This window comes from Macaca nemestrina, chromosome 8, assembly GCF_043159975.1.
Source record: "Macaca nemestrina isolate mMacNem1 chromosome 8, mMacNem.hap1, whole genome shotgun sequence".
Lineage (NCBI taxonomy): Eukaryota > Metazoa > Chordata > Mammalia > Primates > Cercopithecidae > Macaca > Macaca nemestrina.
This window is the reverse complement of record NC_092132.1, coordinates 33,161,082-33,181,891: the sequence shown is the minus strand read 5'-3', so window position 1 is coordinate 33,181,891 and position 20,810 is coordinate 33,161,082. Positions and strand designations below refer to the sequence as shown.

Here is a 20,810-nt window from a genome sequence, read left to right as displayed (position 1 = left end):
CCCGAGTAGCTGGGACTACAGGCACCTGCCACCACACTCAGCTAATTTTTTGTGTTTTTAATAGAGATGGGGGTTCACTATGCTGACCCAGCTGGTCTCGAACTCCTGACCTCAAGTGATCTGCCCACCTCGGCCTCCCAAAGTGCTGGGATTATAGGCCTGAGACACCGTGCCTGGCCTAAATGGTTTATATTTACTATAATTCAGTTAGTGAAATGTAATCCTCCTGCAGTAAGTATTGATTAGGAAAACTACAGTCTGTCTCTACTGCCTTCTTAAGCCCTATGTTGTGGACATGTTAGAAACTTTGAGATGCTTTGCAGTAACAGACGCTGTTTAACTTTATTTAAACTATCATATCCCAACTGGAGGACATCAAAGAACCATGGTTTACTATGAAACTCCTAGTTACAGCCCACACAGCTGTTTTAAGGTACACGTTCTGAGGAATTCTCTTTTAAGGAATTTTCCACATTTAAATATAAGCCAACAAGGCACATAACATGGAATCTCTGTGGAGTGTTCTTCTGCTTTAAAGTAAGCCGCTGGTCCCTAGGTGCCCCCACAATCATTTGGATGGTTCTGAACAGGGATAGAGTAAATTCACTGGGCTTGTGTAGGCTTCAGCAAATCCTAAAAGCTAGACACCATCCTAAAAAATGTTTCCACCCCAGCTTACTTTTTTTCCATTTTTCACCAAGAAACACAATTCAAAAGATAAGGGAGTAGATTTTTTAAAAAGACATCTGGAGAGAAAGAAAAGCCAAATAGCTGACCAGCTGGAATTCATTTCTAATTGTATGTCAGCAAAAGTTATTTAGTGACCCTGGGCTTTGTTCTTATTTAATCTGTATAGGAAGTGCTCTCCACTTAGGATCAGAGAACATATAAAGGAAATTCGAAAATTGTTTTCAAATTTGTGGCCAAGTGCCCATGAATATTTCCTTTCATATATGTTTTAGTTTCCCCAGATTCTCAGATAATATTTTCACAAGGGATTTTTGAAAATTAGAAACTGTGGCCGGGCGCGGTGGCTCAAACCTGTAATCCCAGCACTTTGGGAGGCCGAGACGGGCGGATCACGAGGTCAGGAGATCAAGACCATCCTGGCTGACACGGTGAAACCCCGTCTCTACTAAAAAATACAAAAAACTAGCCAGGCGAGGTGGCCGGCGCCTGTAGCCCCAGCTACTCAGGAGGCTGAGGCAGCAGAATGGCGTGAACCTGGGAGGCGGAGCTTGCAGTGAGCTGAGATCTGGCCACCCACCCCAGCCTGCGACAGAGCCAGAGCGAGACTCCGCCTCAAAAAAAAAAAGAAAAAAAAAAAAAGAAAATTAGAAGCTGTTAGATTGGCATCTTGGGTATTTTAGATTACTTCAGACTGATAGGTGCAGATCTATAAACTAAAACCTAAACTAATCATCACCTAAAATTACCAGTTGGCTAAATATATAAATAAACATAAGGTCTTTACAAAAAGAACAAAATTGTGCCTTGTGCTTTCTGACTTACTTAGAGAGTGCTTCCCAATGGCCATGGGTTTATGATACAGTAATAAAATTACATACATAAAATATGATTTTTAATCTAAAAGTCAATCTGATACACCTATAGATGTAAATTTATTTGTATACTTGGGAGAAAACAATGCATATAAATTCTTACCCATGATAGCATTATTTCTTATCCATAATACTTACGTATGCATTCAGGCTGAATTCCACTCCATGTAAGATCAGGGAGGCAGGTGCGTGTTGTAGAGCCTTGGAGAAGGTGTCCTTTTTTGCAATGGAACTGTACAACACTTCCTACCTATAGCAGATAAAAGAGAGAAAAAAAAATGTTCAACTACAACTTCAAATATGGCAACAAATACGGCTTGAGTGAGAAAATGCTATCAAGTGAAATTCTGTATGGTGGAGTTGGAAGAAAAAAAGAATTGAAATCTGATTTAAAATAAAATGGGAAAAATTCAAAGCTAAAAAGATAAAATCCTGACTTTGTTTACATATCATCATCAAATAGTTGGGTCCTTAGTACATATACAGATACCAAGTTTTTTTGCCATCAGAATTTGAAGAAAATATTTAAGACACCAAAAAATCCAACAAGCTACACATGAATACAAGATAGAGAGATGATTAAAGATAAATAAACGAAGCTTGATAAAAATAGATATGAAAATAAATATAGCTAACCACATAAGAAACAAACAAATATTGAAGTGAAAAATGCAATATGAGATTAGAGACAAAGGTGGTTACTGAAGGTGGTGGTGACAAAAGAAATATACAATGGAATATATACTGTTTGCACTAGCTTTTAAGGGTATAGAAATTAGGAGAATATCTAGGATAATGGCTTTCAAAGTGTAGTCTCTAGGCCGGTAATATCAACATCTCCTAGAAATTTGTTAAAAATGTCAATTCTGAGGCCTTACCCCAGACACATAGAATCAGAAACTCTTAGGGTAGAAAAACCAGCAATCTGTTTTAACAAGCCCATTGGGTGGTGGTAATAAACACTAAAGTTTGAGAATGCCTTATAGAAAAGCAGAAAAGATAATAACATGATGAAAAATGTATGTTGGTTAAAATATATATCATTTGCTTTAGGGGAAAAGATAGTATATTAGATTGATTGGCATTTATTGTTTACAAAGTGAGCAGGGCAGGTAGAGGTTTGGGTAAGTGGGAAGCAGGGGTATACAGTAAATAAGAAAACAAATCACCACAGTAATGTACATGTAGTTTTAATTCTGGATCTCACTTTACTTGAATAAGTCATATCTCCTATCTCCTCTTTGAGGCCTAATGTCTCATTTATAAATAACAATGATAATATTATTTGTATTGAAATCTGTTTCAAGGATTAAATTAAATAGAATATATACTCCACTCCACCCTAGGATGACACTCAAGTTTTATTTTTATTTATTTTTTTTTTTGAGATGGAGTCTCGCTCTGTCGCCCAGGCTGGAGTGCAGTGGCCAGATCTCAGCTCACTGCAAGCTCCGCCTCCCGGGTTCCCGCCATTCTCCTGCCTCAGCCTCCCGAGTAGCTGGGACCACAGGCGCCGCCACCTCGCCCGGCTAATTTTTTGTGTTTTTAGTAGAGACGGGGTTTCGCCGTGTTAGCCAGGATGGTCTCGATCTCCTGACCTTGTGATCCGCCCGTCTCGGCCTCCCAAAGTGCTGGGATTACAGGCTTGAGCCACCGCGCCCGGCCAACACTCAAGTTTTAAATAAATTACAGGCATGATGACTCAATTGGAGAGATAAGTAAGAATTAGTTTCTGAAGGGTCTCAAATAGCAGGCTATGGTATTTAGAAGAATTAATAGTAGTAATTCTAATTATGAGGCTGGCACTGCCATTTTACATTGGAGTGGATAAAAACTGTACAAACTTGTGGCAGTAAGCCTAGGAAAAAAAGTCATTTCCTCAAAATAATTACAAGAAAAAAATCAACATGATTTATTGAATGATTAACAGTGGAGGATGAGATAAGGGATATTTAGGGTCTGCCACTTTGGACTTCTCCAGCAATTGTAGTCTGAGAAGGCTCAATCACAGTTTTAGGACTTATCACTCAGATCCTGTTTTCTGCCTTCCCCTTAATTCCTACTGCCACTTGACAGGACAGTAAGAAGCTAAGCTTAAGATGATATAATTTGATACTAAGATTCCATTTGAAACTTCAGACTCTGAATTCCACCATTTTTCATATTGTTATTATTGCCCAGAACTATACTAGGCCAGAAATATTAAATTCCAAAATTCTTTCTCTGGCAACAACCTTTTTTCTTCATGTTAGCTCATGCTGTGTCTTCCATGGACCCTCACCTTCACCTCTAGAAGATCTCTTATCCCCGGATGCCCCGTTTTCTCTAGGCTGTTACACTGATTGACTCCAAGAAGCACCATTTGCATTTTATTCCGTATAACCAGAGTCCCCTGACTTGTGCTCCAGAGCATGCCATTCACATTCTTTCTGAAGTTGTGCAAAATGGTGGTACAGGTTTTCATTTTTCAGTGTGGACTAGATTATGTAATATACAGTTTGCAGTTCTAATTTTCAGTCAAACCAGTTCTATAAAACCCATCATCTCTATCAATCCAGTAATTCTTCTTAAGGTTAGATCCCAGTTAATAGTGTCACTTGTCACTAATAAATTTTCCCTTCATTCACTTCACCCCACAACTGGAAATTTTACCTTCTAAATCCTTTTCAAAGTATCATCTTCCTTTTTTCCCCACTTTACATCCAGTTTTTCTCCACAATATCTTTTCCATAGGCTTTGGCTCTCACTTTAGCAGACATCACAGTCACCAAAAGGACTTTATGAAAACACCAATAGCTGAGTGCCCCCCACCACAGTTTCATACTCAGTGGATCTGGGGTAGGTCCATGAATCTATATTTCCAACAAGTTCCCAGGTGAAACTGCTGCTGTCAGTTAGGCGCTACACTTTGAGAGCTACAGCCATAGACAATTAGAATAATCTTCTAACTTGTCTCCATTTCTCAATTCATGACCCACTATATTTGTTTTCTACACTGAAGTCAGAGTGATCTATGCAACACGAAAGTTTGACCTTATTATTCACCCATTAGGATAAAGTTACATTGTGCTAACATTACAAAGGCCTCCATAACCTGGCCACTCACCATCTCTCTAGCATCATCATTCATAGCTTACTTTACTCAAATTCTGTTCAATTAACATTGAACTTTTGTATTCTGAAATGTATGCCTATTTTCATGCTGTTCCTACTGCGTGGAATGCCTCTCCCAACTTTCCTCTCCTAGCTCTTACACTAAAAGAATTAGCTCAGCCACCATCTGTAGAAAGCCTTCTCTGCAGCAAGAAATTAGAAAAACCATCTCTTTTGTGTGCTTCCTTAATGCTTTTCATTGTTATCGGTGTTATTGCCTAGCCTAAGAAATCATTTATTCCAGCTGACCAACATATCGAAATGTTAGCCTTTCTAGGCCAGAGACTGTGTGTACTCATCCTTGTGCACCTTGAGCTTACAAATGTGACTTGAAAATGTTGGAGCAATGGAAGGAATGGGGACTAAATAATATAAAACTACTTGATTATTTAACTTTAGAATATTTAACATCTATTGGTTCTTAAAGTGCAATGATATCACCTCTATACTTTAGATAAGGTTAAATCATTCTGTTTGTTTGTTCTTTGAAGGGTATATTCGGTTTATTTCATTAAACCTTTATATTGGTCAGGTATAAGAAATATATTGGACTATATACATTTTGTTTTTACTTGTAAGACATTTTTCCTCAATGCTGTAAGCTTTTTGAAGTCATTATAACAACTGCTTTAAATATTAACCAAATGTTATAGAATTAAAATAAAATCTGTTTTAAGATTTTTCTGTGTATCACCAACACATCTAATTAAGATTTTTGTCAAATTCACAAATACTTATACCTAATATCTAACAAAGATTTATACAGATTTAATAATTGATTAAATTGTTTATCCAGAATTGGTTATAGTCAAATCAACAAAATTTTCTCTAAATATCAGTGCATTAATAAATATTTTTTTCAGTGATGAACCCACTTAATAGTGTATTTTACATAGTTCTCTATCCTTTTCCAATTTGATATATCCTTCTGACTGAACGACTTCCAACATGCATAGTATAATTTGCTATTTGTAGAAAAATAGATAACAAAATTCTAAAAATTCATATTATCAAATTCAAAAAAATTCTTGGAAAAATAACTTATGTACAATTTTTCACCATTATTTACTAATAAAAAGTGTTATTTACATATACAACATTGTAAAAATTAATATTGAAAGTTTTGATAACAAGAATTTTAAAAAATCTGTATCAAGTTTTAATTGCAACCAATGTTTAAATAAAAATCACTTTAAATTGATTTAAAGTACCATGCTGTGTATAAATGCATTATAGACTTTTAAGACATGTCTAATTAGTAAATATCACATATGTTATTTAACACCTTATTCTCCTATTTTAAATGTTATATCTTAGTCCCTAAATCATAAAATTTATATAACAAATAATAGGATTAATAGACATTTTGTATACATTTGGAACATTCTCAATAAGCTCTATTTTTCCCTTCCATGAGATTTCATGGCAAATGACACTTGGCATGCTAGAATTTTTATCAATGCATTTATTTGAATCTGACTTCTTATATCACATGTTTGTTTAACTGGAGTATCCAGCATGGTTCTTAGGAACTTTCAAAATTTATATATAATTAAGGTCTCAAAAACGTATATGCTTCCTCTGCAACATATACATTTTTAAAAAATAAATTTATGTTTTTCATTATGTATTTATACAAAACATTTTACTCAAGAAAAAATGAGGTAGCTTTTAACAAAAGATATTTGTAAATTAAAATAAATAAAATTGTCACAGAAAGGCAACATCATAAAAATGAAGGTATAACAGATGCACTTAAGATGCAAGTAATTTTTGCTGACTGAGCATCAACTTTGGTTCTGGGCTTCCTGGTTTAAGAAAAGTTTAATTATTATTCTTTATATTCAAAACAAGAAGATTTTAATTGAAAATAATTTTTTTACTTTCAGAATTAATGTCACTGTGTTTATCATTTAAGGTAATAAAACACTATGAAACATATATTTACCTCATTCAATATACTGGGATACTAATTTCAATTACAAACTTAAATTAGTATATATACCATATATAATCACTACGGTTAGCTTGGTAGGGTTAAATATTTTATGGTTAAATATCTTGAGGCTAAATATCTAAAGAACTAGATTAAAAACATTTCATATTTATAATAACTTTACATAACAAGCCCTAAATCCAAATAATGTAGTTTCCATTGCCCAGAGCACAGTTTAACGAGCGATACAGCAGTGTGCATGTGTGCTTGTCATTTACTTCATAATAAACCCTGATGTTGCATCAATTATTTTGACAGCTATTCTCTTCACCACCAATCTGTTTTTAGCCAAAATTATTCCAATTTACAATATTTTAATAAAAAGACAAATTATGTTGAATACTTTTTTCAATGATAGAGTTTTCATCAAATCATTGCTAATGAGTGATATATTTTTGTATGTTAATAATTATTGATGTCCCAAAATCTACTATATAAATCTATATAGAAAAAGAGAGTGAACAAATGAATGCATTAAAGATAAAATTAAGAAAATGATCTAAGTGCCTCTGTAGTTCATAACTTTCTCTTGCTCTTCCCCAAAATGGGCTTCCTAACAGCTGTGATTTTGCATCATAACTCACTACTGGTCATCTAATCCGACCAACATGAATACAAAAGTTGGGACATTCTGATTCTCCTTGGAAATTTGTAATTGAGATTGAGATGATCACTTTCTGTAGGTGGCTGAGATGTAAATAGAAATGATTCACTCTTGGCCATATGGCCAATCTGCAGAGAGAAACTATGAGGTGGATAAACAGAAAGTAGTATAAAAACTGAGTACTTGCAGCCAGTGCCTACATTCTGGGCTTGATGAGTCTCACCTGGATTCTTTCTTTGGGAGCCTGGACATACCTGCACAGTAATGCCTTTAGGCTTTAAGTAGCTCCAAATAGCTTTTTTTTGTCACTTGTAAGCAATCGTTTTTCTCAATGGCTCGAGATGCCTTTTGCATATAAAACCATATTCATTTGAAATTCACCAATAAATTAGTACTAATTAGAATTATATAACTATTGTGTTAGATCTATACAGATTAAGTTAACAGATTCAGTATGTATGTGTATATATATACATTCATATCTGCCATATGCATGTAAAAAAGCCAATCTCCCTAATGTAAGACACAAAATATATTTAATTTTAATAGAGTTATATAATTGTATATAATTAGACTTTACCATATTTGAAATCTAGTCTATTCATATTTATTCATGTAGAATATAATGATTTAATACCTGTTTATTAGCCCAAATAACATAAATTCAGGGTTAGGTTAACTTTGTTACAGCATTTTTCAATGATTATAATACAATCCTTAGAATGCAGAGTTAGTGATTCTCTTCATTTGGTTGGATGACTGTTTTAAACTCCATGTTAATCATTCTCATCTCCATTATCTCAAATAATATTTACTAAAAAAAAAAAACCTAATATTCTTTAGAAAATCAGCCTGATTTAGTACATAGACACTAACATCACAATTTTGTATTCTGTTAGAATATGTCACCAACTTGCTCTGCGAACAAAGCAAGTCACATTCTGTTTCAATTTCTTTGTACATATGATGAGGACTAGTGCTGTGCAGCTAGTTGCCCATTTTTCAGGATTTGGATCAACTGATAAAAACTTTTATGGAGATATTAATCTAAAGTTCTCTAAAAACACCAATATAACGGAGACAGACTCATTTTTACACTTTTGTATTATCCGAACAGGACTGAAGGAAATCAGAAGAATTGGAAATGCTATAAAATCAATGTTCATACTGTGCCTGAACTGTAGATGAATGGAAACTATTTTTAGCAACAAAATATGGCCCTTCAGATGAGCCCTTCCTTTAGAAATGGATGGTCTTCAGGTTCACACTGAATTTCACACAGAATAGCACAATTTACAAAACCCGGCAACACAGGGCAATTGGGTAATGTGTAAATTGGCTATTTCTGTTTGGAATCAGTATGCACTTTGGCTCCCCTTGGATCCTTTGTAACTGAAAAGTTGCTGAATCTCTACCTAAAATCGAAACTGGAAAAAGAGAGAATAAGAAAGTCAGCCACATATGACTGGGCATGCTAAAGAATTCTAATATAACAATTCAGCTATGTGTTGTATAGTAAAGGGTTATGGTTATTTTTCAGTAATTTCCCACCATTTTAAACACTGACACCAATGTCATATACACAATTAATGCTTTATTGAATAACCCACATTTTTATGTATTTTCTGTTTATCTCAGAAGTCTCTCCTTTAAACTCTTCAATCTTTACTTTTCTTCACTGTCCCCATATCTTCCTGTAGAGTTTACTCATTTACTCCCTCACCCTTACTGTTTCATATATAACTCTCTAATGCTTACAGATTTTTCCTATGCTAACTGCTATTTTTCTCTTTTTGTTTTAATTTATCTTTATGTTCCAGTTAAGCTATTTTATTAAAACTTTTTTTTCTAATTTACTTCTACTCTTGTGTTGTCTGTTACCTTTCTTATGTGTTTATAAATGCAGATAGAACATGACTTTTTGTTATGTCAACAAGATGATATACATATGAACCAAAGATGCATTTTGACCTAGTATGATGCTAAATGGACATAGCTAAAGCACCCACTTGAAATCCGAATGTATTGTTCTGCGATCCATGCCGAGGCACACCTGGGTTTTCACAAGAGGTACGAGTGGGCTCTAAAATGAAGATTAAAAAGATATTAGTCCTTTAAAATTTACAATAGATATATTTCTCTCATAGAAAACAATTTTAAATACTCTGGGGTTTGGTGCAAATTATCTAGGAAATAATAAATAATGTAAATGTAATAACATCTTTCCATGGACAGAAGTCTGTTAATCTTGAAGCAAGAAATTCAGGTAGACTTCATTTGATATCGATTATGAAATTCTTGGACTTTGAACCCTTCTAATATAAAAGCACCTGACATTTAACTAGCTCTGTGGATGCAAGATTAAAGAAAGATAAAGGATATGAAAGCAGTATACATGCATGTAACATTTGTCCAAAGACCTTGCTAAACTATGATTTGGGGTAGGGGAATATTTCTCTGAAGAAGTAACAGTTTTTTCCCAGAAACAGGACTTGATAGTTTGGATTTTATTGACACCCATTGGATATTCAGGCATAAGAATGGTAGATAGATGAGTCGGTTTATTTGAATGACAGATTATTTAGTTAGTTTACCAGATATGGCATTAATTTTAGGATTACAGAAATGTAGTTACAATCATTTTGAAATCAATATATCTTTTAGATATTTTTGGAACAAATCTAATTTCATACAAAGATTCTTTATTAACTATAAAGATCTACGTAAAATGTCAGTAGTTAATGATGTCATTACCTGAAAGTATTTTTATTTTTCATTTTACTGATATATGACAAAATTATTTCAAGTGTTTCTTCTGGAAGTTTAAAGTGCTAAAATTAATGTTGTGTTTTCTACCAATGTTCATTTCCAGTGCCTTCTAATTGCTTCTGTATTTTATACTTGTTTTTATATTTAGCCAACTATAGTTTATAGGATAAAGAAAACCATTAAATGTCACCCCTATTAATTACACAGTTACTGTGCATAATCAGCCTTTAATTAATATTACCTATGCAGTGAGGTGACGAACCACTCCAAGTGCCATCTGCTTGACATATTCTGGTGCTTGATCCCACTAATATGAAAGGAGAATTGCAGCTGAATGAAACTTCTGACTGGTATATAAAACTTTTGCCTTCTCTTTTTCCTTGGGCAGGTATACCAGGGTCACCACAAAACTTTGCTGGAAATGAAAAGAAAGATGCTTATATCAAAGATTTAGTATTCAGCAGAGTACATAGTTTGGAAAAATGGTGACAATTAATTTGCATATTGAACTAAAGAGATACATTATTCATGATAAAGCTATTCCAATGAAAAATTTTATTTTTTAGCTTATGTGTAGATAAACAAATACTGAATTGAAAACTCAGTATGATATTTAAAAATCAGTTTGATTCAGATGTTTTCCATTTAGTAAGCTACCTTAATAAAGACAGAATTTTTGTACTTTTGTTGTTTTGTATTGACCAAAATCGAACCACATATTTGGACTTGTTGGCTGCCGAGTTGGAATATACGCTTGAAAAAGTAGGTGACTCATAGGTATCCCTGTCAAAAAGAACCAACCCATAATGCTCCAGACTGCACGCTACAGACTGCAGTGCCCTTTTACAAGTACATAAAAAGCTCTGGTAATTTGTTTTATTGTACTCTGCATACTCTGAACACTCGAAGCACATATCCCAGAATCTTATTGCCTTCCTCTTCAAAATATTGTCGGTATTTTTTAGCATTTTTTTAAAAGAAAACAAGGCCATCAGAATCTAAATCTATGCCAAACTATGGAATGTCAATGTTCTACAACAAGCACTGAAAAGACCAACTTGATAGACTTTCTAAAAATTTTGATTAGATTATTCCATTCAATATACATTTATCAATTACTAAAGAAAAACATTATTCTAGGTGGTTTGGGGCACTTGAATATGTCAGTAAACAAATACTGTAGGAAATCTGCTTTTGTAGGGTTTATGCATTTGTGAGGGAAGCAAACAAACAAACATAATTAGCAAGTTTTAAGGAAAGGTAGTATGTGAAAAAGTGGTAAGTACTATGGGAAAAAAAATCATTCAGATGAAAGAGATCAAGAATGTATGTACATGTAGTGGTGTGTGTTAGGAGGTGGGGGAAGATCTTAAATAAAGTGACGAAGGTGTCTCTCATTAAGAAAAGATTTAGGGAAACAAAATACTTAGCCATGCTGAAGTCCTAAGGGACGGCATTCTAGATAGAGTAAACAGCACTGCCAAAGTCCTCTGCTGGGGCATGGCTAGCTTTTTAGAGGAATATAAGGAGGCCTGTGTGGCTAGAGCAGAGTGAGCATGCAGAAGTGTAATGGAGAATGAGAGCAAATGGTTTCAAATGTATCAGACAACCCAGGCAAATGCACCTTTATCAAATGCTTTCAAGGTTTTTATTGTGGCAAAAATAATACATAACATATAAGTTATAAATTTAACCATTTTCAAATGTACTCGATTTTCAAATGTTCAGATTAAGCACCTGAAAGCTTGTGTCCCTCTGAAGAAAACAAACGGCAACAACCAAATGCTTTTAAGTATAAATGTTGCCTTAAGAGGATTATAGGTTGGGTGCCCATAAAATGCATCATCCAAATCGAGAAACTTTTGAGAGTGAAAGGGAATTCTAAACATACAAGAGATCGGCCACGACAATGAGAATAAACTTGGCATGCCTGAGCCATCTAGAACACATGTATACCTTAATTATAGACTACCATAATCTTGGCCTTAAGGTCCAAATAAAACCTTCCCTGAAATTCAAGACTATAGAATAAACTTGGATTTTTAAACCTCCTTTTAGTAGCATTTAAGAGACTACTAGGAGTCTTTTTTAAAACAATTACTTTTTTAAATTACTTTTTTAAAACAATTAAAATGAAAAGTAATCATTAACAACTATTTATGACAAGCCCACAGCCAATATCATACTGAATGGGCAAAAACTGGAAGCATTCCCTTTGAAAACCGGCACAAGACAAGGATGCCCTCTCTCGCCACTCCTATTCAACACAGTATTGGAAGTTCTGTCCAGGGCAATCAGGCTAGAGAAATAAATAAGGGTATTCAAATAGGAAGACAGGAAGTCAAATTGTCTCCATTTGCAGATGACATGATTGTATATTTATAAAACCCCACCATCTCAGCCCAAAATTTCCTTAAGCTGATAAGCAACTTCAGCAAAGTCTCAGGATACAAAATCAATGTGTAAGAATCACAAGCATTCCTATACACCAATGACAGACAAACAGAGAGTGAAATAATGAGTGACCTCCCATTCACAGTTGCTACAAAGAGAATAAAATACCTAAGAATAGAACTTACAAGGGATGTGAAGGACCTCTTCAAGGAGAACTGAAAACCACTGCTTAAGGAAATCACAGAGGACACAAATAAATGGAAAAACATTTCATGCTCAGGGATAAGAAGAATCGATATTGTAAAAATGGCCATACTGCCCAGTGTAATTTATAGATTCAATGCTATCCCCATCAAGCTACCACTGACTTTCTTCACAGAATTGGAAAAACTAGTTTAAACTTCATACAAAATTTAAAAAGAGCCTGCATAGTCAAGAGAATCCAAAGCAAAAAGAACAAAGCTGGAGGCATCACATTACCTCACTTCAAACTATACTACAAGGCTACAGTAACCAAAAAAGCATGGTACTGGTACCAAAACAGATATATAGACCAATGCCACAGAACAGAGGCCTCAGAAATAACACCACACATCTACAACCATCTTATCTTTGACAAAACTGACAAAAACAAGCAGTAGGGAAAGGATTCCCTATTTAACAAATGGTGTAGGGAAAACTGGTGAGCCATATGCAGGAAACTGAAACTGGACCCCTTCCTTAAGCCTTATACAAAAATTAATTTGAGATATATTAAAGACTTAAATGTAAGACCTAAAACCATAAAAATCCTACAAGAAAACCTAGGCAATACGATTCAGGACAGAGGCATGGTGCAAAGACTTCATGTCTAAAACACCAAAAGCAATGGAAACAAAAGCCAAATTTGACAAATGGAATCTAATTAAACTACAGAGCTTCTGAACAACAAAAGAAACTGTCATCAGAGTGAACAGACAATGTAGAGAATGAGAGAAAATGTTTGCAATCTATTCGTATGACAAAGGGTTAATATCCAGAATCTACAAAGAACTTAAATTAACAAGAAAAAAAAAAAAAAAAAAAAAACCCTTAAAAAAGTAAACAAAGGATATGAACAGCTACTTTTCAAAATAAGACATTTATGCAGCCAACAAACATACAGAAAAAAGCTCATTATCACTGGTCATTAGAGAAATGCAAATCAAAACCACAATGAGATATCATCTCACACCAGTTAGAATGGCGATCATTAAAAAGTCAGGAAACGACAGATGCTGGAGAGGATGTGGAGAAACAGGAATGCTTTTACACTGTTGGTGGGAATGTAAATTCGTTCAACCACTGTGGAAGACAGTGTGGTGATTCCTCAAGCATCTAGAACTAGAAATACCATTTGACGGCTGGGTGCGGTGGCTCACACCTGTAATCCCAGCACTTTGGGAGGACGAGGTGGGCAGATCACAAGGTCAGGAGATTGAGACCATCCTGGCTAACACAGTGAAACCCTATCTCTACTAAAAATACAAAAATTTTAGCCTGGCATGGTGGTGGGTGCCTGTAATCCCAGCTACTTGGCAGGCTGAGTCAGGAGAATGGCCTGAACCTGGGAGGCAGAGCTTGAAGTGAGCCGAGATCGTGCCACTGTACTCCAGCCTGGGGTACACAGTGAGACTCCGTCTCAAAAAAAAGACTTGACTTAGCAATCCCATTACTGGATATATAGCCAAACATTATAAAGCATTCTACTATAAAGACACAGGCACACGTATGTTTATTATGGCACTATTTACAACAGCAAAGACTTGGAACCAACCCAGATGTCTATCAGTGATAGACTGGATAAAGAAAATGTGGCAAATATACACCATGGAATACTATGCAGTCATAAAAAAGGATGCATTCATGTCCTTTGCAGGGACATGGATAAAGTTGGAAACCATCATTCTCAGCAAATTAACACAAGAACACAAAACCAAACAATGCATGTTCTCATTCATAAGTGGGAGTTGAAGAATGAGAACACATAGACCCAGGGAAGTAAACATCACACACCGGGGCCTGTTGGAGGTTCAGGGTCTGGGAAGGCACAGCATTAGGAGAAATACCTAATGTATGTGATGGGTTGATGGGTGCAGCAAACCGCCATGGCACATGTATACCTAGGTAACAAAACTGCACGTTCTGCACATGTAACCCAGAACTTAAAGTATAAAAAAAAGAAAAAAATCTTTGTAAGTACCACACAGAAAGCATCCCTTTTCTTAGGCCCAGGATAGCATAGTTTCTCTCATCCTGAATTCTAGGTTTCTCATTTATATACATTTATTGGTAATTTACATTCATGTGTGTGCATGTGTGTATTTGTGTGTATGGCATATATGTATGTGTGTATATGTATATATAGGCACTATTATTTTTATTTTATTGCTAAAAAGAATGCTGATAACAATATTCTTGAACATATCTCCTCATGCACATGTATGAACATTCCAGTAGGGCATACATTTAAAAACAAAATTTCTTGGCAATAGACTCTGCAAGTCTTTAACTTTACTAAATAATAGCAACTAGTTTTGCAAATGGCTGTGTCAATTTACACACCCATCATGAGTCTATAGAGGTTTATGAATTGTTCCATATCCTCACTAATATTTGATATTGTGTAATATTTTTTCAGTCTCCTGAGAGGAAATAGCTGTCCAGGTATTTTGACCATTTTTGTTGTATTGCCTTGATATACATTCTAAATATTGTCATTGTTTTCACACATATTGATTACATTGTACAAGTCTGTGATTGGTCTCTGATAATGAGAAATTTTCATATTTTAACATACCTGATTTTTTTCACTTTTTCATTTGTGGGTTATACCATTTGCATCTTGCTTAAGAAATTCCTTCTAAACCTGAGGTCATTTAGACAGATTCTAAATGTTTAAAACTTTTGTATTTAAATCTCTGATAAATCTGGCACTGATTTATTTGTTGTGGGTGTGTGTATGTGTGTGAACTAATTGCCTTACAGAATTAATTAAAATGTCTATTCTTTCCCTACTGACTTGTTCTATAATATATCACATATGTATAAATGGTTCTGTGTTCTCTACTCTATAACATTGTTTTACTTTCTATACCCACATCAATACCATACTGTTTTAATTACTATAGCAATATAGTTTTTATATCTGCCAAGGACTATGCTATATTCCAGGGCCACAGCAGCGAATAAAACAACAACAACAAAAAAATTCTCTGCTTTCAGGGAGTATAAATTTGAGTAGAGGACATAGTTCAAATAAACAAGGTAAATAAAATGTATAGTATGCCTTAAGAAAAAATAAGAAGTGAAAGGGGAGTGTTAAGGAGGATAAATAAAGCCTGGAAGGGAAGTGTTATATGTCAGTGATGAAATTCACATAAGGGCACCAGAGAAGGCAATACTGAAAAGAGAAATTTTTAGTAAAAAGCTGAAGGAATAAAAGGAAATTTTCAGGTAAAGTGAATAGTGAACATAAAAGCCCTCTTGTAAAAGCATAGCTGAGGGCTCAAAGAAAAGTAAGAAGGCCTGGGTTTCTGGAGCAGAGTGGATGAGGGGGTGAGTAGTAAGATATGATGAAATCAAAGGATTACAAGAAAAAAGTCCTATGAGCATATAGGGGATTTAGTTTCCAATTTGAATGAGGTGAGAAAACCCTGGAGGGTCCTAAGCAACTTAGACGGTTAGCTCTGCATAATGTCAAAGCCATGAGACAGGTAGAATCTTCCTCTATCCTGTGCTGGGAAGGAAAAAAGGACCAGGAACAGGATAATACTAGACAACTCTCTGAATGACTATACTGTCCAGATAATGTTCTACAATCATTTATGTAAAACTGCAAGAGGAGTTTGTTTTGTTTTGTATTCTTCCAAATTAATCTTGAAGTAACACTTGCTAGGTATATAGTATACAGCAACCTCTGTTAAAAAAAAAAAAAAAGAAAAAGGCAAACAAACAAACAAAACCCCTTTTATCTCTATGTTTACCCTGGTAATTTTAGATGTATAATCCCAATCATTATCAGACAAATGCCATCATAAGAACTTTATTTGAACAAATATGTAGAAGTGACATGGATTTATTGCCAAAAAAGATTTGGGAACAAATTTCAGGGTATTCGGCTAAGACAAAAAGGACGTAAATAAAAATAATTTTCAAGCAGTAGAATAAATTTTAGGCTGTCTCTAATTTGAGAAATAATTTTGAAAAATAAGAGAAGTCTATAAACAAAACCTTTTAGTGTAAAATTTTGAATCAGAGAAGGAGAAACAATGGTTTAATTACATGAAAAGTAGCTACATTGGTAGTAAATAGTGATTTTTCTTTGAACCCTGATTAGGCATTGAAGGAAGCTTAACAATCTCATATTTGCGCTAGAAAAATTTGAAAAATTTAAGTAACAGTTGTCACTTGAAATCGTACTTACGTAAGCACTGCGGTACTTCACCACTCCAGGTACCGTTCCCTACACAGGTCAAAACAGCAGGGAAGGAGAGCTCATAGCCTGGAGAACAGATGTAGCTAATACTAAAGCCCCAGTCGAAATTTGTTCCTTCCAGCCTTCCATTAGAGATCTGGGGAGGAGTTGGGCACGTAACAGCTGCAATTACATTAAAAGTAATTAGACACAGCTGTTGAAATATCCTGAGTGTTAAAGATATAAATAAATATCATTAGAAGAAGCATATGTGCTAATTTAACCTTTGTGAGGACAATACGTTGTGACATGTTTTATTCTCCCAGTAGTATTCCTGAGACATCCCTGGAATTAATCCCTGTAGGATGTAACTTTTTCTGGGCAACATAATGGCTATCGGTTGTCAGAGATTCTTACAAAATAGCAAGCTGTTTGACATCTCAGAGAAGGCAAACAGAGACTGACCTTCAATCTAGTATACTGTAAGTGATAAATTATTGGTTTTATATAAAATTATTTTCCAATGACCTTTAGACAGACAAGACTTGGGTTATTTGGCTATATATAGTATCAGCATCTTAACCATGGAATTTGAAGTAGTTCTGTGACATTTTTGAAAATGCAGGTCGTATATCTTATTATAATATTCCAAGTTACTTCCCTTAATCACTTAGATTCATATGTTACAACTTATTATTATAGGGATTATAAACGCATTTTTAATTTTTTTTAAAATGTATTTTGTTTAAATCGTTTTAAGTTATCTTTAAGCAAAGACAGGTTGGATAAGATAGAGATGCAAGGATAAGGAAGGGTATCAACTTCAAAATCTAAATATTAGGAATGACTGTATTATGAGGACTAAAAACATATATGAATAACTTTTTACAGTTGAGTAATATCTAATTCATATCAGTATGAATTAATAAGTGTATAGAATAACATCTAAAATATAAAATGTCTTCATATATTTTCATATACTGTGTATTTATGGTAATCTGATACAGAAACTTAATAATCAATGAGGAAAGACAAACACATTGAAATTATTAATTTTGTTAGATTATAGGTCAGTAAGATATTAAACTATTAATTCACAAACATTTAAATAGAAATCTAAATGAAAAATCTTAATTATTAAAAATCTAATTATCATAAAACAATAAGTTGTCTGACATTGCATGTACAGTATTCTATAAGTAATCATAAAAATTGGCCAAAATATTTATAAAAATATTTCCAGTGGAAAAACAAGCAGCATAACGTAGCAAATTTATGCTTGTATTGACTAACAGATTAATTCTAGATTGTATTATATGAAAAAATAAGTTTTCCCATTATTTAAGAAAAAGTACAGTTCTATAATTCAGGCTGGCTGTTCTCGAATTATGTAAAGTATTTTTCCCCATCCTTGAATAACTTGACCCAAGTGGATCAGCAAATTACAGTTACAATTCATCAAGGTTATATTCTTTTGAAAATATTCATCAATTAATATAAATAACAGTGGTGAATATGGACATAATATTTTACTTCTTTTGGTCATTAAAGCTTATTGTCATTACTCACAATAAGATATAATGTTTTAGTCAAAATATTTTAAATTCTATATATTAAAATAACGTTTTTAAAAAACAGTCATTTTTAGTACTAGAAAAATAAACGCAACCTTGAACTAAAAAAAATTAAGTATACTTTAAATTTGTATATAAAAATAGGAAAATATGTACTGGTTACCATTTTTAAATGTTGAAGAAATCATTATCATACCTCTGCAAGTTGGCATTACGCCACTCCATGTGCCATTAATTGTACAAGTCCTGATTCTGGAGCCATTCAATTCCATCGTGTAGCCTGGCTGGCACATGTAAGAAACATTTTGTCCAACCACATAATCATCTCCATATCTCAGTCCATTGGCTGGTATACCTGGGTCTCCACAACTGATTACTGTCAGTATTGGATTAGAAGAGCAGATGGTTAATGTGTCATGTATTTAATGGAAAGGAGTAGTAAACATATGGCATACTTAATATATAAGCAGGAAAATTAGTTATTATGCTCATTTTAAATCGTAAAACATCAGCATATTTAAACCACATACTGGCAACTCCTGATTATGATCAGGTATGCTTATTACAGATTCTACACATATGGTTCAGAAACTGTCATTTAGCCCCTGAAAAGGTTAGGTTAATATGTCATTATGTTGTAGTGAATTTGATGCAGTAACCTCTTCTAACCTTCACTATAAGACCACACAGAAAATCTGCAGAATCAGATTTCTAACATAATACATGAAATCCATATTCCTATATATGGCTACTGAAATATCTAATTTATCAGGCATGCTGGATGGAGAGCATATTTTCTGCAGTGTCACTCAGAAAGACAACCCCCAGGAAATTGCAACCTTCACTCTGGAATGTGCTTGTTATAAGAAATGCAGATGTATGAGGGACCATGCCATCCAAGTCCTTGACCAATACGTGATGGTGCTTCCAGGCCCAAATAGGGACTGCCACTGCTCTGTTCTGCCCCAAGACTCCATTAATATATCCAACTCTGACCATCCCACGTTTGCATTCAATCCCTAAAAGGAGGTAGGACAACAGTGCAATGTGAACTTCTCTTTACTGGTGATACAATGGATGAGCTGGGTGGGGGTGTCACATTTTCCAGATCAGGGATGGAAATGGGGAGGCCATGCAGAGCCAGGGGCACCAGGTTGTTGGAAGTAAAAGGTCTAGACCCATCCCAAGGACACAAGAAAGAAGGCAACAAGACAGACTGCACATGAACAGAAGCTCCAAGCCCTCAGTCCACTGTTCCAGTGGACTTCAATTACAAAACGTTGATTTGAAGATAAAATTATTAAGAATTTTGAGATGGTTATCACAGAGCATTAAACTATAAGCAGAAGACTCTTCTGAGCATGAGGTTCTATGAATCGCGCTGGTCTCATGCCCGTGAGTGTGAGTACATATATAATATTATCATTTCTTTATAATGCCACCCAAAATGTTTCAGAAAGACTTGAGACAGTTTAGAAACACAAATAACCATTTTATTAAAAATGTGTTTTGTTTAAATACAAACATAAGATTCAAACATAACAAAGATTATATATGTCACACAGTGCTAACTGTTTTGAGGCACAGGATTTAAGCATAATTTGGGCAGCAAATTGGCTAAAAACTTTCTGGCAGCTAAGAAAACACGAAGTACAAGTTACACTTTATTTTCTGGAGATAAAAAACTGTAGTATACTTACATGCCTTTTAGTCTGCTAAATCTTTTGGTTCATAAAAGGGTAATTTCTCCAGGTAAATCTGGGTTATTTCTCTCTCTCTCTCTCTCTCTCTCTCTCTCTCTCTCTCTCTCTCTCACTCTCGCTCTCTCTCTGTCTACTCCTTTTTCTCTCTTTTTAAAATTCACTTTTCCCAATATTTTGGAGATCCAGGATTAAAGACTAAGAATGAATTAAGGCATGGAAAACCTTAATAACGCCTTAGTTACATAGTATTTATTATGTTACCATTAAGAGTTATTAATGTCAAGATTCCTTTTATATTCTATTCTGTTGATTCTGAGAAGTTTTAAGATTATGAAAATGGCATTTAAATTAAAGAACATCATTCAGAGCATTCAACTTCATAACTTTTGGAGCCCTTAAGATAGTCTGATGAAATTAAACTCTTTGAGTGTTTCTTTCATCAAATAGAGAAACAATATAATCAAACTCAATCATAATAGAGGTTTATATTCAGGACTGCTTTCTTTGCTATGATTATTGGGGAGTAAAAAGATTTTATTTTTAATGATACAACTGAGTTGGACAGAAAATCAAATAATCCTACTCATTTACTAACAATATATTATCTCTTTTTACAGTTT

General features: G+C 34.3%; 1 protein-coding gene across 6 annotated transcripts in view; it reads right to left on the bottom strand.

Moving 5' to 3' along the window:
* The window catches only part of LOC105475960 (CUB and Sushi multiple domains 3), a 1,218,758-nt gene that overhangs the window by 22,965 nt on the left and 1,174,983 nt on the right, over window positions 1-20,810 (bottom strand). For all 6 annotated transcript variants that reach the window (XM_011731490.2, XM_071067898.1, XM_071067897.1 and 3 more), the window contains 5 exons: window positions 18,684-18,863; window positions 16,923-17,096; window positions 10,326-10,499; window positions 9,325-9,398; window positions 1,701-1,812 (listed from right to left, as the gene is read on the bottom strand). In XM_011731490.2, the coding sequence (XP_011729792.2) occupies window positions 1,701-1,812; window positions 9,325-9,398; window positions 10,326-10,499; window positions 16,923-17,096; window positions 18,684-18,863 (714 nt within the window). The remainder of the gene's footprint in view (window positions 1-1,700; window positions 1,813-9,324; window positions 9,399-10,325; window positions 10,500-16,922; window positions 17,097-18,683; window positions 18,864-20,810) is intronic.